The sequence below is a fragment of the Fundulus heteroclitus genome, unplaced genomic scaffold (genome assembly GCF_011125445.2).
Source record: "Fundulus heteroclitus isolate FHET01 unplaced genomic scaffold, MU-UCD_Fhet_4.1 scaffold_38, whole genome shotgun sequence".
NCBI classification, from domain to species: Eukaryota; Metazoa; Chordata; class Actinopteri; order Cyprinodontiformes; family Fundulidae; genus Fundulus; species Fundulus heteroclitus.
The window spans coordinates 3,455,620-3,475,141 of record NW_023396792.1 but is presented as its reverse complement, the minus strand read 5'-3'; the positions used below and the strand labels follow the sequence as shown (position 1 = coordinate 3,475,141).

Genomic DNA, 19,522 nt, shown 5'->3' with positions numbered 1-19,522 from the left:
GTGTTCACTCTCACTTGAAGAGTTGCAGGCACACACTAAACAAAATGTTTGCGGTATAAACAGCGCAAACCTTCTACAGCATACTGAGTAATGCTGTTCTGATCATATGCACCTGATGTGAAAACTATGTGTAGTTTTAGTCATGTTAAATGAGCATAACTCTTTTGAGAGTTATGCTCTCAAAAGCATAACAAAAGGTGCCTTTTTTTACTCTTCATGAGTGCTTTTGGATAAAAACTGTTTTTGTACCTGAGATTTTTAAAGTCCTGAACCCGTTTCTAGATGTACGTGGAGAGAAATGTGTGTCCGGGTCCAGTGGGGTCTATTGCAATTGCGGTGGCTTTCTTTTGGAGTGTGTGTGTGTGAATTTTACAGTATTGTCAAAATTAATATTGAATGTCTAAATGTCCAACTATGTGAGAAACACACATGGGCTGTCAAACAACTTTATGTATTATTTAGATGCTAAAGCAGTAAATGCTCAAAATAAATTAAGATGATATTCTTGATGAACCAAACCTTTCCCATTTTTTTTGCGCGTTTATCTTTAGGTTGCAGTTATACTTTAATTTGTGTTATTAGCACCACAATTATACAGCTTTTAAAATATTGTCTCAGGTTCTACAGTTTTGCATTTACCATGATTGAATAACCTTAGACTTTTGCAATCGAAACAAGATTGTGTATAGGCTAACTATTAAATAGCTGCATAAATAGGTTCTTTCAGACTCTATTTTTTACAATTATTTTATGCAAAGAAAGAAGGTATGCTTACTTTAAATATTTTTTTCAGTCAATATAATTTATAAAAAAAAACTGAACTTTACAAATCTGGTCATTGATATATTTCTAATAATATATATAAAAATATGTACCAGCTATTCATTTGTCATACTTTAGTATGTGTATGTTTTGTAAACTTCGGATGAGAACAAATACATTTTTTGTGTTTAATGTGTGTAGTTCCATTTTCCCTACCTGCCATTGTTTTGCAGTGAAGAGGGGAAAACATTCAGGCTTGCTTGGACCCACTGGGCTTTTTTTCTCCAGTGTGGTGAAAAGAATGAATTATTCAACAGTAAGCAAGCTTTCAGCTGCCCATTTGTGTGCTTTGATGTCAGAATCAGGACTTTGCATGAATGCCTGTATTGTCATGTTGCGTGTCCACTGTGTGTGAATTACTGAAAATGATGCTGATCTCCGCTTCATCTGGTGAAGTTTGCAGAAAGTGGAAGTCCCCAGATGTTGTTTTTAACGTGAGAGGTCATGTGACAAGGCTCCGACTGGACTGGTGTAAATGTGCAACATGAAATGAATGTCAGGGTTGACCAACCAACTACAGCGTCAAGTTAAATCTCAACCCTCTGGACTCTGTACCTGAACTGTGGTAGTTATTAAATATATAATAGTATTACATATTGTTTTAGTTTTACTATTATTTTTTTTGCATGAAAACTACATTCAGCTTTTTTACTTTAATAAGTTCTACATCAGCTTTAGAAAATCTTTTTTCTAGGTCTTTATTTTACCATTTTTCTGTAACTGATACAAATGTTCAGTAATAAACAAAGTGAATCCATTTCACCACGATAATGAGAAAGAATAAAAAGATAATTGGTGGCATTTTATTTCAACCTTTGACTCTTGACTTTTGATGGCACACTTGTATGGATATGATGAAGGTGACTCAGGTCTCATCTATACACAAAAGTGGATTCATTTGATGCAATAAAAAGCTCAGTTCTGATAATAAGGATAGTTTTATTATTTTGAGATTTGAAACTCAATATTAAAAGTTGTGACTGACCTTTCCATTTTAATTACTGGCATCGCTGCTCCTTTGCAGATTCTGACAGGCAGTATTAATTAGGCTGACTGGGAGCAGTGGGTCAGTCCTCCTAATAAACATCAAATATTGCCCCACAAAGCCCACAGGGAGGGTCCATATGCCTGGTTCTTGTTGGCAACTTTTTTTTGTTAGTTTTTACCTCTACACTAAACAAAACTCCACTGATACTATGAAACTAGGCCACCTGTTGACATGCTGAGTTTATTTACTTACCCATGTTATGTAAGCATAGCTTTTAATTTACTAGATAAAATATTCGATTTTTCCTTTAAAAATCCATGTTTCTCTGGTGTTTGTTATGGCCCATGAGCCAAGTGGTTTGTCTGGGATAAGAACTCAGGACCTCTCAAACCCAAAGCGAGAACCATATCCACAGACTTTTAATGATTATTAAGATAAAAAAATCTAGTTATCATTTTCTTGTTTAGTGATTAAAAGTTTAATGCTTCCTTAAAAATGTGTCTCTGTGGGGTTTTTTATGGTTTGTGAGCCAGGCAGTGACAAACTTGTGATTTGTCCCAGACATATAATCAGGAACTCTCAAACCCCAAGCATGACCCACAACCTTTATTAAATTATTAAAAAAAAATTGTTTACATTTATTTTGGCCCTAAACGTTTGCCTGTGTGTCTGTTTAGATTTTCTGATATTTTAAAAGATTGTGCACACATTGTTTTATTGATTTTTTGTTGAAAACGTGAAAGTTTAGCTGCAATTTCACTGCTCGTGTACACCAAAACGGCGCACGTGTGGTTTGAAAACGGCTTGATTTGAACGTGGGTTCCAGTGTGATTTTTATTTTTTGTAAACATCACGGCATCTGTTGTCATGTCGGCGGGAACACCTCAATCTACCTGGATAGGGAAGCACATGTGCAGTATGTCCTACTGGTGGCACCTTGAGTGTTTGTACCCATGCGCATATTTTTAAGTTTCAAAGAACCTACCTAGTAGTAGGTGTGGCAGGGAAAGTACACACTTTTTAACGTTTTATAATGTACACGGAGATCAAACTCACTGTGTTTCCATTTGATGAGTAAAGATGTTCTCTAAAGAACAGATATATCAGATTTGTTTTCCTTCCCACCATTTAATCTTCTATTTCCTCTCATGTTCTCCTTTTTGTGATGTGTTGCCTTTGATGAAAAATGCTTTTCCTTCTGATTCCCAAAGACATGCCTTATAAATACATGTGGCACTCTGTGTGATCCACGGCCTTTTTAATTGATAATGAAGTATAGCTGGGGGGGAAAAAAAGGCTTCATTCTGACGATGGTTTGGCAAATTTCATGCAGGAGTTCGGCAGTTCCATGGCACTGGCTAGCTACAGCTGGGCACATAATTAGAGTGCCTCCCTACCGATAATTTGTGTAATAGTTTTGGTTGGCAGTGTGTTATTACCATATGAAAGGGCTAAGCAGGGTCAATGCATTGCTACAGCAATTAGAGCGGAGCTGAGGGCAGAAGAATGTTTTGGGTGGTTGTTAATTGGAAATTTCTACAAAGCTATGCTTTAATTATAATTGAGTCAGGGCTGCACTGTTTTAAACCCACTATATTCAGTTGCCATTATTTTCTGTAATAGCATGAAAAGCTAGGTCTGTTTCCTTTCAAAACGTTGGGCTTTGAAGAGCCTGAGGTTGAATTAGATTAATTTTAAAGGCTCTGCTGCCACAAGGTTTTTTTTTTTTTTTTCCCAAGCTAATGGAGCGCACTGTTGTCACAGGAGAACCGGATGTGAATTGTTGCAATGTACATAGCTTATGTTTGTAAGTGGTCAGAAATGTATATTGCATACAAGATGATTATTTATTTTAAACTATGCAAATGATTTCAGTAGATCTTCCTAGGTAAAATCGGATCATATTTTGCGCTTATATTTAGTCGGCTGGAATGTACTAGAGAAATATTTGCACACTTAAAAAAAGTATGGACATTATAAGCTTGTTCACTCGAATTCCTAAAATTACACGATGCACGTCGGTATTTTTACTGTTGTCATCCAGACAAGAAAACTGCAGAATGTAGTGTAATTTAAATTAGCGGGGGTTGTTTCTGCCATCACTAGCTATGTTTATCTCCACAAAATTTCACAATCAAATTAAAATGTATTCGGATTAACCAATCGGATTGTACCACTTATATGGACACACAATTAATCAATCCGATCATAATGTGCGTGTATATGTAAGGCAGTAAGTAAACTTTATTTATATTGCACTTTTTACAGATAAAAATCACAACATGCTTTACAGAGGGTAATAAATACCAAATAGAAATATCACAAGAACAGTTTACAAGGACAACATAAAAAAAAAAAACATGCATTTAAGTAAACGCTTGTCTAAATAAAAGTGTCTTCAGCTGCTTTTTAAAGGATTCAACAAAGTCGGCCACACGGAGAGACAGTGACCGGGCATTCCACAGTCTTGTTTATATCACGCTATTTTATTCTGATCGACCCTTTATTACGATCACTTTATTCCATGTAAACATAGCTAATGAAAAAATAAGTAAAAACTTATACAGTATATTCTAAACGGTTTTAAACAATAAAACTTTATAATGGACATTTTTCCCTAACAGAACAATGCTGGACATTTAGGTGAAGAACCTCAGTCCACTTCTGCAGCACAACTAGCCTCTGTTAGCAGGAAAACCTCATGACTTAAAATAAAAACAGTAGACATGCAATTGAAATGAAAATATCTTTATGTCAACAACGCTCCCTGTGAAACAGCTGTACAAGGAAACAGAAACATGTTATCAAAGAGTAAAAATTGAGCTGCAGAATACACAACTTGATGGATGAGGTGCTGACAGAGGTGGATGGTTTTATCTGAACAAAATATTAACAACTATTGTATTTTCACGTGCAGGCAATAAAGAACATTTAATGAAATGAAATGTCTTTAGTTGGGAAGTGATTGGTAAATCAGCCTGTCCAGGCTCAGCAAATAGGACTGACAGGTCAACCTTTTAGCTAAAACAGCTGAAAAAGCTCAAATATACAGGATTGTTTTGAGTTATTTCACAATTTTGTGTTTTGATACATAATTCTATATATGTTAGGGTCATAGTTTTGATGTCTTAGCTATGTATCTGTAATGTATAAACTCAAAATAAGGAAAAGCCATTGAATGACAAAGGTGAGTCTAAGCTTTTGACTGGTAGTGTATATGTTTTTCTTGTTTGTTTTTCTAATGTTTATCACACTTCTGTTCTTTTAGGTCGAAATGAGCTGATAGCCAGATACATCAAGCTTCGGACTGGAAAGACAAGGACCCGAAAGCAGGTAAGACAAGTGACCAGGCGCTCCTCTTGAAAAGCCACATCACTGAAGCAAACAAGAAAGTCAAACAAAGTTTAGTCGGCAGACAGACGGGCTCCATCAGGGTTCTCTGATCAGGATGTTTAGATCCTGTCACAGCTCGCTGAAAGTGCAAATTTGCTGATACTGATCAACAATAACATGAAAATCAGCCTTTAGATTAGTGATTATTTGCTGATTTTATTTTCACTCTAACAACATTGTAGATATTAAACTGAGACATGAGAGTCTCATTCTTTCTGAGTTAATTTATTGTGATCTTAATACTGTCTTTAACCAGAGCATTTTAGTGATTAGTGACTGGGAACAGTTTATAGCTTAAAAGTAGTTTCAAGCTATAAACTAGCATTCTAAATAAAAACTAAATCAAGTGAATTACACTTAAATTATTCAAATTAAGAAATTTCCCAGTGGGCTACTATTTGACCCTTTTGGTAATTTTACCTCAACCAAAGGGGGAATAATGTTTTATTAATCACACATCATTCAGTATATTTTCAAAACCTACTACAGTGATGGCTGTTATCTATTCATATACCGTTTTTATCTGTTTAGTCTTAGGGGGGTTTGTGGAGTTTCATGTCTGCATTTAAGTCCAAAATTGTTAATAGTATTCATTATTCTGATTCAACCAAGAATGTTTCTAATAGGAAAAGAGACTGGCATCTCTCAAAAGATGATAAAAGAATATAAAATGATTATTTTATAAAACATCCACAGCTTGTAGCAAACTGATCAGTAATCAGGGAAGAAATCTTTATTGGGATAAAGGCAAGCAAACCCTTCCTGTAATTGTTGACTAGCTAAATGCATGTTTCCACTGCTTTGACTATTTATTCAGGTCTTTGAAGTTAGGGGGCCTCCTTGCCGCCTAATCCTTAACTCATTCAGATTCAAGTTGGGACCCCTGCCAGGGCACTCCAAAACATTAATACTGCTTTCAGTCAGAAGAAACATGTTAAAATGACAAGATTACTTGTATTACTTGATTATATGTTAACTCTATGCAGAAAGACCCCAGGTCAGGATTCAGATCCAGGACCTTTTTGGTAAAAGACAATAGACTCGTAATAATGGCACCCCTATGCAACCTGATGTATAATATTACAAATATTGATTTATTGTACAGGAAAATGGTTTAAGAGTTTATAGATTATTTTGTCTGTTCCCACAACTATTCTGTATTGGTTTTATTCTAACGTTTATTGTTATTTATTAGATCCACATCTTTTTAAAGGAAATTGCGAATATCTCAACTCACAAAAGCAAATTAGAAGCACTGTGCTTTCTTTCTCTCTGTCTGTCTTTTATATTCTAAACTGGGACATGTTTCATCACATGAAACAACCCTAGATACTCAGCAGACTTTCCTTTTACTGTCTAATAAACAATAAGAGAAGCACTGTTGGGTACATTATCTTTGTGCCATCATTCAAACTTAATCAGGTGTGTTTAAAAAGCGTCTCACTCGACTGGGATCTTTCGGCTCAGTGTAGATCTGACCTGTGGTTTTCCTAAATAAGAAAGCAAATATATTCCATTTTTATATCTATATATAAACATCTTTCAAGATGAATGATTACATAATGCTTCACAATAAAAGAATTAAAAAAATGTATAAACATTAAATTAAAAGGTGGTTGGAAGATTAAGTAGATAATTAAAAACAATGATATAAATATCATTCAATAAAATTATTTAAAAAGTTCTTAATTAAAAGCACAACTCCTGACTCATTGATCAGTTGTATTTTAGTATATTTTACTTATTCATGTACATACTCCAGCTCTGACATGTTTCAAAGATTCAGATAGTCTTTCCGTTCTTAAAGGTATATAGCCATGTTATATGCTTATACCAAAAAGACCAAAATCCAGTTGATAATGGTAAAATAAGGCTATATACTGCAAGCATCTGTCCAGATAGTGTTTTGATTGTCCTTTTGAGCCTAAAAATAACCACCTCATCAGGCGCATTGAGCAGATATAAACAAATGTTATCATCTACCTTCAGTACCGCAGAACTATCAGTTAATTATTAATTAAATATTAATTAAATAAACCGTTCTACAGCAAGTCTCAAACATGCCCAGTGTCGTACTTCCGTTGTTATTATAATAAACACAAAGGGCTCTATTTACTAACAAACTGAGCAAAAACAAAGTGTAAAGGCCAAAATAACAACTTAATTCAACAGCAGGACGTGGTAATATTTCATAAAAACTTTGTATGCAGCCAGTGTGAGTTACTGACATTTAAAATAAAAAAAAGGCAAATAACGTGGCTATGCACCTTTAAGATGCGTTCACAACAAACGTGAACAAAGCAAATGATTTACACTTTATCCTTATGTAAAGGTGGGATCAGGAGCGAATTAACGGTCGGCGATGCGAGCAACGTATTTTGAGCGATACAAATGGCGCGAATTGGGCAAACAAAGCCAAGTGAATCTGTGAATAGGCACGATGGACACACAAATAGGGCGAAGTGAAATTTCGCTCCTGTTCAGCAATCTGAACTTTCTGTCAGTTCCATCCCTTTATTTAAGCAGGACATTTTTTTAGATGTTAAATATTTAGACAGTAAGAATAGGCTATATTTCTATTGATATACTGCGATTTAAATCTGTTGATTTACTGCGCTCTGCAACGGGGATATAGCGTATGTAGTTTGTGTCCCGGAGGGTGATCCACCCCCCCAATGTGGGACACCAAGTCCTGGGTGTTGGACAGACAGAAGTACCACTGGAAATGTCATCCAGACTCAACTACTGGAGCAGGTGGCGGTACCAAATTGGGTGTGTCTCTGGAGGATCTGGTGGACGGGGACGCCAACGCCATTGTTTGACTTTTCACGTTACATACATCACTCGCGTGTTGAGGTGAAGTGAGCTGGATAAAATTTTGCCACCTTGTCCGCACCTGGTCTGCATGAATTGTTTGCGAGAGAGAGGCGAAATGTGAATAGGCAATAAACGTGAAATATGTACCTTGTTCTCATTCGGTGTGAGCGTACCTTTAGAGATTCCACTTTCAATCAACACAATTCTGGAATTTTCTGTGAATAATTGTCTAACATAATTAGCAGATGTCGATGAATAATATTTAACATTATTTAACAGCAATTATTTTCCTTATTTCATGTAATATAGGAATTATGCTAAGAAATACATAAAGAGGATTAAAACGACCTATTGGAATTTTCATAATGATGACAATTATCAAAGCACAATGACATTTCCATTAAACCATGGAAACCCGTCTATGATTATCTCAATGAAGTGATAAACAAGGTGGTGTCTGCAGTGCAGCTCGATCACTGAATGTGTATTGATCAGTCTGGACCAGAAAGGCTGCATGGTTTCACAGAATTAGGCTCGAAGACAGTTGTTTACACACAGCTATACCAAGAAACACATCTTTTCCTGTGGTTCGATTGGATATCATACACAATCCCATTACATGCTTTATTTTAAATAAGTCTGTAGTCAAGTGTATGACTTGTTCTGAACACAGTGCAGTAAATAAATGAGTTGTACAGGCCAGTCATATGTAGTTTTCATCTTTAAGTTTCTCCAAGACTTTTTAATGAATATTTGTTGGAAAACAAGCTGATGCTGCAACAATAATCTAATTATTGAAGTACATTTAAAATCTTTAAATAAGCTAAAACCCAAACATGGATGATCTCAAATGCTTAGTAACCAGATAATTGTTACAGTCATTGTTCAGATGCTAAACTAAGGTAGGTATATCTTGATATTTGAATAAAGTGTATGCATATTTTTAGATTATTCAGCTGAATATTCAGCACCTGCTGATGCCTTTCTGTTGAATCCCTTTACCCCTGTTACACTATTCAACTTAAGTTGTGGGATTGGAGTCAACACAACCCACCTCTCAAAGCTCCCATTAACGCACATTACTTTTTAATTAAAGTGCTTCTACACTGTCTCATCTATGAGTACAGGATCATTTCGGACTGCGTGAGCAGCTGAGGTAAACTTGGCTGGAGAAAGGCCTCGCCTCGGCACCAGCAAGATACTAGACCAGCCGATTTTCATTCAGCACACATTGGATCACATCTGTGCGCCGTTAATGTGTGCAAAAGGAGCCTGCATCTTCCCTAATCAGCTCACTTAAGTCACGACAACACACTGTACATCGCCTTTATTGGTTGTTAGCTTGGTGTGTGGTCTCAAAATGCTTGCTTATGCTCCTTGAAGTGTCTTTAAACAAAGAATCTGTGATCCACTTTGAAACCTTTTTTTGGGGGTTTTTCTTGTTTTTTTATTGTACCTTTTCTCTTGTTTTCCAATGGAGGTGTCTAGTCACATACAGGTCTTAGCAAGAAAGAAAGTTCGAGAAATCCAAGCTGCCATTAAGGTACGTCTGGCTTTGCCCAGTTGCAGGGGGCTTTTCATTGCCATGGTTACAGGCTCTTCCTTTGTTTTCCTCCCCTCCCCTACCCCGCAGGTGTCTAGTCACATTCAGGTTCTTGCCAGAAGAAAATCTCGTGAGTTTCATTCCAAGCTAAAGGTATGCGCTTCTCTGCTTTTGGGCTTGTTGGTTGCTGTGCATCTTAAACTTCCTGTTCCTGTGGTGACAGAGTGAATGCCTGGTCCTCTGGCTGCCTCTAATCACTGACTCTCTGCTGACCATTACCCGTTTGGCCTCTTCTAACGGCCCTTCGGCTTCTAACTCATCCTCTCACCTGCTCATGCTTTCACTGTCCGCTCTGTGGGGGTTTTATGTGTTCATTTCTCTTTAAAGGCCATTGCTTCAGCGGCAGCTGCACATGAATTAAAATTTGTCAAACAATAATTGCATTAGATTAACTTAACATAACTATCATTATCATATTAGAAACACAAATGTAAACCAAGTTTTAAGATTTGTGCAGGGTTAAAAATTACCAAAATGTCTATGCACAAAATCTAATATGCTTAAGGTGAAAAGTATTAGACATTTAGTTCCAAGGTAAAAACTTTTAAACTTTCAGTCAGGCTGTCGCAAAGCTTTAAACTCATACAGAGTGTTTTCTCTCGTCGGATCAAAACCAGATGAATGCTCCCCCTTTTTCACCTGTTGCTGCAAGCTGTAAGTCAGCTGTGTTTGACGTCCAAATGAAGGGAACGTTTGGGAACTCTTAAAAAAGAAAAAAAGAAATTGACAGCCATGACATTTTTCTGCTAATGGAAAATACAGCCAGTTGTGATTTTGTTGCTGGAGAAGTGCCACGAACACGATCACTTTAAGCTAAACTTAAACTGGCAACAGTCTGTGAGGGTTACCATGTCCCTAAACAAACAGCCTTTTGGAGGCTAGCTACCACAGCATAAAACACAGGGAATTAACAAGGTTATATCAATTTCTACAGATTGCGATTCAAAACACTGGTTTGGACTCCACGCTATCAGGAAACGATGTGATAAACAGACCAATGTCATGGCAACTATATCACTTATGATAAGTAAACAAATACTTAACTAAACAGTGTTAATGTCTCTCTGCTTTGAGTTCTTGCTGTAACCCTAGCATTCAAGACAAATAGACGATCCAGCTACTTGGAAAAAAATAAATACATTCATTATTTCATCTGGGCAACATGGTTGATTAAAGCTGCATCTGCCCACATTTTTGTTCTGTAATTAAACAGCTTAGTTGTAGGTTCTTAACGACTTTACCAAAATGTCCCAGTCTTCTCCTAAAACATTTTCTTCAGGGTAACAAAACAGGCATTTGCCAAAATATTACTGCCATGATGATTATTCAATTAGCTATTAGTGATATTGTGATAAGGATACATTTGGGATCATATTGTGCAGCCTTATGACATGTATTACATCAACAACCCATTATAATTAAAATAAGGAGATGAAATAGCTGACAACTTAAGAGTATAAATACATGTTGTTGTTTTTTAAAATAGCATTACTACTAATAATAATAATCAATATTTTTAAGTATTTTTATTATTTTCGGACCAGGAGTTGTTTTTGTGTGTCTTTAGTTTAAAAAAAAAACTTGTTACGTGTTATATTTGATTAAAAATCTTAATTTTAATACAATTGTCATAATGCAAATATCAAATATGCACAACATCTTAGAAGTATTGTAAGAGTTGCTTTAAAAAGTATTTTAAAGATATTCTTCATGACATCTTTAGATGATTTAGGTATACTGGCTTAAAAAACAAAACCCTATATACATTTATATTTCATATAAACAAACAAAACATGCCCTGCTGATTACCAGTGAGAAAGACTAAACATCTTTCATTATTTTACACTTTAGCATACAGATACATGCAGCTGTGGCTTTAATTGAAAAAGGAATTTTGGTTCATGACTCTTCCTTTTATTTAAAAACAATAAAAATAAAAATATTTCTTTAAATTAATTCAGTGAAATGACTGACCAAAAGAGACAAGTGTTTGTTCAAGTACACTTATTTTAATGGGTTTGGGTCTTAATACAATTATGGAACCGTTTAAGGTTCAAATTATTAATCTAAATGTGTTTAGTGAACGTGTTGTGAAGCATGCTGGCATTGGCTGTGGGTGAGTGGCTGAGCGCTGACTCTCTGCAGAAAACTGCCTGCCTACATTTCTTACCAAGCCGAGTTCATCAAAAAATGCCGGGGCTCAGAAAGGAAATGTATGTTTAACAATAAAACGAAGAAGACCTCAGTTCTCTACTTCCTTTGAAAGAGTAACCAAACCTTTTTCTGTCGGCGTCTCATTGATGCACATTCAGAGCGGAGAATGGCTGTGAAGCACCTTCTTTCTGAAATGCCCGTTTTTATTTGTTCTTGTCCTTTTTTGTCCCCGATCTGTTGATAACTCCAGGTTCTCACAATGCCATGGCTGTCTGCTGCTTTCCTTTCTCTCAGCACAGATGTCATCGTTTCAGAGCCTTCTTGTCAGTTATTTCAGAAATTCTGAAATCTGTTAAAGTCACGAAGGAAGGCTTTTCAGAAAAGCCGGTTAAAGTGGGAGAGGTGCAAGTACCGTAATGGTGAATAATACTGACCTGTATTTAATGTGTATATAATATCACATAGCACTCTACCCGTGTGCAATGTCTGCTTTTTTCTTGGAACTGTACATTTTGACTTTCACACTTTGCTCCTCTCCCAGTATTCAAAACGAATTAATGACCCTTCATTAATCTGTGTGTGTGTGTGTATGTGTGTGTGCCGTGAGAGTCACTCGCCACATCAGTGGCTGGCCTTTCAGGGACTCAGGCGGCCGTATGAAGAAAAACAGACAGCTTTTGTATGAATCCCTGTCTTTTCTCATTTAAAGCAAATTAGAGTTCAGCGACAAAGAGAAATCCAAGTGTGCCCTTCATTTAGGCAGCACGAAAAACCTGCTGCCTCTGCTCTTTTCTGTTGCATTTCAGTAAAATTACAGTCATTAAGTTACTGCTCTGTTTTGTCTTGAGTGATGACTGCTGATCAGGAAATTATAGAGCAAGACTTTAACCACAAAGCCTAAGGCTAATTTGTAAATACAACTTTCATTATCCTTTTGTTCCTAAGTGTTCCTGACACTTGCGTGCATGCTTGCACACTTGATGTCCTGTAGTTGAAATGACATGATTTTTAACTCAGGTTGGACATTTTTTTATGCATACCTGAAACTTAAAATTACCCACATTAGTTTGACTATCTGCTCACAATAAAACCTTTTTATTTTTTTCATTTAGGTTACGAGTATGGTGAGTATTTTTTTTCAGTTTTGGGATGCGGTTTCTGCTTTTTTTTTCCCTTTTCTTTTTTTTTTTTTAAATGCTGCTTTGTGTGCTGCTGCAATTTTTGTATCTGTGCTGCAGCCATAGTGACACATTAGCTTCTGCACAGTTCTCTGTTTTTGCTGGTGCCCCTGTGTGTCATCCCTCTGCTACACCGACATCCACTGCCAGCATGCCTACCTGAAGCTTCTGCCACCGATAGGTCTGCATGGGCTTTCCACACTGCCAACATGCGCATGCTGCTGCAGCATACATCTTTAAATATGGTAGAAATACTTTGAAAGTTGGTTTGGTCTAATGTTCACATTTAGGAAGCATTAAGTCTACCTTGATTACTCCCAAACCTATTGAGCAAAGATGAAACCAAAGGAGCAAACTTGAGTCGCTTGTACTTAATAATCTGAGTGAAGTGGAGTTGACAACCTTCAGGTTTACTTCGGAAATTCTTTCAGATGTTTATATGTGATGAGTTTTGACATGCAGACAAATGTAACCTTGAGATGAGTGCTTCTGAATGAGCATTTTAAAAGTATTTCTTCTGGAAGACAAGTCATCAAGTAAACTAAAATTTCACTGCATACCACTGCCTGCTGTCGCATATTGGAATTCGGAGGCTATTGTTTAGCGAATATCTTAAAAAAAAAAACAAATCTGTCCTTAGCATGGCAATGCTGTTGGTGCTTCTTTTGATGTGCTTGCTGTTTACTGCTGTTTGAGAGGTCAGTGGCGCTTTCAGTGTGCAGTTTAGACCCTGGTTGTTACTACCTCAGCAACATACCCCCCCCCCCCCCCCCCCCCCCCCAATCCCCCCGCTCTCTCTTCTGTGTGAGTGCTAAGCCTTTTGTGACTGCCATTAAAGGACCAAGCCGTGAAGGACAAAGCCCTCCAGAGCATGGCCTCCATGTCCTCGGCTCAGATCGTCTCTGCCACAGCAATTCACAACAAACTCGGCCTGCCAGGCATCCCCCGGCCTGCCTTCCCAGGAGCAGGGGTAAGAACCTCACCGGCACCCGTTTATTGATCCATTCTGTCCCACTTCACCCGGGGCAGGAGCGGGGCCAAGCGCACCAAGGGCCGAGCCAAATCACATTACACACCAGCGCTTTGCAACAACTGTCCCAATCTGATAAACATATGATCAGAAGGAGTGGTAGTCGAGATAACTCCAATCAATAAAGATTAGGAGCCTTTTTGATGTGGCATCAAACAGAGGCTCACAGTCGGACCTACTTTCATGATTTATGTTTTCTTATTCTCTAGTTATGGCAGGGTATGATATCCGCTGGACAGCCGGGATCCTCACAAGAGTAAGTGACCAAAAAGAGTGTAAAAAAAAAAAAAAAAGAAAGAAAGTTCAATCTATGGCAATGTATTTTATGTCTCCATAAAGCGTTTTCTTCCACTAAAAACTCTGCTTTTCTGTTTCAGTATTAAGCCTTTCACCCAGCAACCGTATCCCATCCAGCCAGCAGACACTACAGCCATTTCAAGTGAGAATCAGCTTAATAAATTCTGGTCATACGTCATTTTCCAGCCCGTAGTACGACGATTTGGTCCTAGTAGGAACAGCACCTTCCTGACTTAAGTTTTCACTGCAAGGGAAGAAGAACATAGATGTCGTATTGCTTTAAACTGGTTGCTTTTAATGTAGAAAGGTTTGAAAATCTTTTGCAAGCAATAAACCCCGACAATGCACTACAGGTCTCAGCTTCTCTCAACAAAATAAAATGATCCGTCCGTAAATCTACACTGGTGTTAAATAAATATATTATGAGGGATTAAGCGGTTCGGAAAATGGATGGATGGATGGATGGATGGATGGATGGATGGATGGATATAATATGTTGTGGCTTTACTTGTGAAGTGTTATTTTCATTTATTTTCACCCCTTTGCAAATATGTGTAAAAAGTCATAAAAGAAATGCATATTTTGTCACAGTAGCACAATTTCCCACCTTGTTTTTAGAAAAACACAATCTACACTGACTGAATTTATTATCTCCTGTTTTAGGTTGATCAAAGCATTCAGGGAACTTTTAATTGCTATTCCATGATTTCCTTTTCCCCCCATTTGGTATAAATACAAGGTGACATAAAAGTCAATCTCTATTTACAAAAAAGGTACTTTCCTAAACTTCACCGTATGAGCAATATTTTACAAATTTAAAAATGATGTAAAGTAAAGATGAACACATGAAAAATCAAAATTAGAGGATTGAACTCTGTCTCACTCTTTGGCTTGTCCCCAATTAAATTGAAAAGTTTCCTCTGGAGTTTCTCAGTTATTGGTTTAAAACTGAAAGATCTAGTGAACTTGCACTGAAAATATAGGCTAGATTTTATACTTAAAACCTTTATTCCTATCAAACGAAACAAATTATCTACAATGCAGCTCCAAGTTATGATGATCTGTTTTCAGGTAAAAAATTAGGCTCCCTCTCTGTGTCTTTTTCAGGTTATGAACCGGCCGCCCCTCCGACTCCCACGGCTCCAGCATGGCAGGGTCGCTCCATCGGCACATCCAAACTCCGACTGGTGGAGTTCTCCGCCTTCTTAGAGCAACAGAGAGACCCAGACTCGGTGAGGAGAGCCATATACCTAGACAGTCGTCTCATGGTTTTCATTTCCAACTCTTACCAGCTGGCAGCTACCTTCGCTGTGTGAATGCAGAAAAAATATTTTCCCAGACAAATATTCTGCTGAGTGGAGGCCAGAGCAAGCTGAGTGGGGTGAAGTCTGTTCTGCAGCAAGGATTTTGGATCAATCTGCTTCTTTAAAGGCAGCCTTAATTTATATACAACACTAGGATTCACCATTGTTAGCTGGATCTTGTGTCTTGTTTGCTTTCAGTCATTCATCTTACATAAAGCTCAGGAATTTGAAATGCTTAAATTCCCCTAAATGCTGCATGTCACAAAGGCTAATTTAAATTTAGTGGCAAAACATGACATAACAACTTAGTCTTGGTTTGCTTTTTCTCTTTATCTGCATTTGGGTATGTGCAGTTTAGCCCTAACATAACTTCATGCAAACAGGAAAGGACATTTAAAGGCATACTATGCAACATTTTTCAGTTAATTAATGTGTTCCATACCGCTTTGGATGATTAAATGAGTAATTTCAGGTCAAACAAAGGTTTTCTCGGCCGCCCTGGTGGTCTGTGGGGGAAATACCGTACTTGCAATTGCAAGAGCTCTCGGCCCGCTCCCACAGACTCAGAAGTCTCGTGCAAGACCGTGAGAGTCGGTCTTGCTTTACAGCGAGAACTCCATGTGTTTTTGCCCTGCCATTCCCTATATGCACACGCGCAAGCAACAACAAAGAACCGCGTGTTAACGTCAAATAAACATGCAAGCATATCAAGTTTTCTTTTTAATTATTATTATTTTATTTTATTTTATTTTTTTATCGAATTTTTTTTATGTTGGCGAGGTGGTAGCGTGAAGATAGCGCTGCGGGAAACCCTAATGTTCATACTTTCACTGTGTTAGTCATTGTTTGTACTGCCGTTTTTTCGACTTTTCGTTGCGTTCGTCTGTCTGCTAAGCTCAAAACAACCGTGCCTGGCTTGACGGAGAAACCAGAACAGCTGAGCATCTTTACGACAGTGCACTTTTACTTTCGCCCACTGGGGGGAGCCTCGCTGGAAAATCAACCCCGGTTGCATAGTATACCTTTAAGTTGAAGGATTTGGAAAATAAGTAATACTGTTTCAGATAAAAGGTCTACATGAAATATACTGCCATTTATCCAACATAATTTCTGTTAACCTGACTGTGGAATATTTTTTAGTCAGCAAATGTCTCATCTACAACTACCAGAGGGTGGGATAATAATAATTCACTGTTTAGTTTTGACTAGATTGGGGCCTGATAGAGATTAATTTTTGTTTTAGTCTGTGGATTCCATACTTTGACAAAACTTTGAAACATTTGGCATGCCCAGCTTTACTTTGAGCAAATAAGTGAATCTGCACATTTTTGCCATAAATGGAGCAGGACCTAGTTACCTCATTCGAGGGTCATAAATATAATCTGTTTAAATCCCATAATTTAAATAAAACATGATATTACACGGGGTTATTTCTTATCTCACGGAGTTACCAGTCTAAAGCTTAATATTTACTGGTTAATTTAGGCATTGGTCAGGGTATTTGCAGTGCTGTGATTAAAAACATTTTGTGTTGATTCCTTTCAAAAAATATTCTCTGGATGTCCAACACAAAACTGGAATTTATCTGAAAGTCTTTGCCCTGTTACATTTATCATAAAACTAACATTTCAAAGAAAATAGCACCATACCTGTGATGGTCTGGGACTGCTTTACTGCTGCTTTACTGCTTAAGGACTTAAGATGACTTGCTATAATGTAGGGAACCATGGACTGTGCCTATCACTAGAAAATCCTGAAGGAGAATGCCTGGCCAGCAACATGGGACTTTAAGCTCAAGCACGCTTGGATTATTCAGTGCAATAATGATCCAAATGCACCAGGAAGTCTACCTCTGAGTAGTAAAAAACGAAAATTAAGGTTTTAGGGCTGTCTGGTCTTAATACCTGATTTTAATGCTGTGACATAAACAGGCCTTTAATGTTTATGCCCTCCAGTGTGGCTAAATTAAAACAATTTTGTAAAAGGGTCAAAAAATGTCCACGGTGACGTACATGTCTAGTTGCAAGTTATTGCAAAAGCCCGATGGCATTGATGACTACCAAGAATGGCACAACCACTTGTTAGGTTTAGGGTGAAATTACTTTTTTCTGCTAGGGCCAGGTTGGGCTGGAAAACTTTTTTTTTTACCTTTTGGAAACTGCAGTTTTTATTTATTTATGTTCTTTTCAGCTGATGTGAAATATTTAACTGTGACAAAAAAAGCAAAAACAGAAGATGTCTGTAAGGTGTACATAGATTTCAAAGCACCATAGGGAGGCGAGACGTATGCATTTGTTTAGACCAAGTATGATATCAACGTAAATATATTTAATGTCTTTCAAATAAAAATTGGTTTAAATATGAATCATCTGCTCTTCCAGTACAACAAGCACCTGTTTGTACACATCGGACAGACAAACCATTCCTACAGCGACGCCTTACTGGAGTCGGTGGACATTCGTCAGATTTATGATAAGTTTCCAGAAAAGAAAGGAGGACTGAAGGAGTTGTATGGAAAAGGACCTCAGAATTCCTTTTTTCTCATCAAATTTTGGGTAAGTATGAAAATACAATCCACCCATTGTCACGGATATTAAATCTAATTTATAATCATAGAATTCTGACTAATATAAAAAAAAACAGGATCTTGTTCTGTATTACTGTGTTCAAGTTTTTATTTGGTGATTTGGAGTAATCAGGCTGCACAGAGAAGATTGCTCCCTTAATGTTTGCAGAATGCACTGCGCTATATTTGGACATGCATAGCAGGAGAGCCTTTTGATCAAAGCACTCGCTAATTCAGTGTAATATCTCCTAACAATGGAGTGACCTGGTTGCACTCCTAATGGCTGTTTAAACATTGTATGTATTTCCTCCCTGATGCAAAATGCTAACAAGCGGCAGCCAACAAAGTAGCCCCCGTATGCACTTGGACTAAGTCCCCTCGAATTCCTTTTGAAGTGACCGGCGAATCTGAATTTCAAATGAACGACAGAATCTGCAAAATAATGAACGTGTAACTGCTTTGCTTAATGAAGGAGGAGAATGTTGTTGGGAGAATGTCTCCTCTTTTTGTGCCCGTAATGAACAGGATGTTCGAGGCACAGAAAGGCTGCCCTCCAGGAGCGACCCATTCATCCTCAGAAATCAGTCTCCTAATGTAACTTCATTTAGTCCTTGTTAGTGGTTTTCTTCCTCAGGATGGGTGCATTTACGAGTTTATGCTAATATGACTCGAAAAGTTTAAATTCAGTGTATATTAATAATGCCAGCAGATCTGTGTGCAGTATCTGATTTGGGCTTTTGTTTATGGAAAGTGTTTTTCGCCAGTTTTCTTTTCAGCAAATTCAAATACTGATGTTGTATAGAAGAATATGTGCATGGTATATAATATAAATGTCAATGTTATGTACAAAGTGAGAGACGCTCGTAAAGATGAGAAACCTGCAGATAGGTAACAAATACAGAACCCTTCAGATTTATTGACACTCCTGGTAAAACTGTGTAAAAACAATTAGAATGTATCAATATATTGATATCGGCTTCACTTTAAAGAACATTTCTCACAGTGACTTTCAGAGATTTTTTTGTTTCTTCTACTATCTTGTGTTCAATTTTGCCACAGCTTCAGTTATTTTACACTTTATAATTATTGTTGTAACTGTAACTGTAAGTCAGCAAATGACCAGAACACTTTCTTCTGGTCATTTGCTGACCTGAAGGACATGTTCTCCTGTCTCTCCCATTTTGAAGAGTGACCAAAAGAAATAGGTCTATGTGAACTGTCATATTTTAGTATGCCATGAACAGATGGTCATGGCATACTAACTTCAGAGAAACATCAACTTATATATATATATATATATATATATATATATATATATATATATATATATATATATATATATATATATATATATATATATATATATATAT

The 19,522-nt window shown here is 37.1% G+C and overlaps 1 protein-coding gene across 8 annotated transcripts in view; it reads left to right on the top strand.

The window, feature by feature from the left end:
• Positions 1-19,522, top strand: part of tead1b (TEA domain family member 1b) — a 73,578-nt gene that overhangs the window by 44,606 nt on the left and 9,450 nt on the right. For 2 of the 8 annotated variants that reach the window (XM_012873019.3, XM_036130727.1), the window contains 8 exons: positions 5,079-5,143; positions 9,501-9,716; positions 12,890-12,901; positions 13,794-13,925; positions 14,195-14,241; positions 14,363-14,424; positions 15,390-15,514; positions 17,968-18,141. In XM_012873019.3, coding sequence (XP_012728473.2) covers positions 5,079-5,143; positions 9,501-9,716; positions 12,890-12,901; positions 13,794-13,925; positions 14,195-14,241; positions 14,363-14,424; positions 15,390-15,514; positions 17,968-18,141 — 833 coding nt within the window. The remainder of the gene's footprint in view (positions 1-5,078; positions 5,144-9,500; positions 9,717-12,889; positions 12,902-13,793; positions 13,926-14,194; positions 14,242-14,362; positions 14,425-15,389; positions 15,515-17,967; positions 18,142-19,522) is intronic. The other 6 variants (XM_036130729.1, XM_036130730.1, XM_036130732.1 and 3 more) reach the window with 6 other exon arrangements.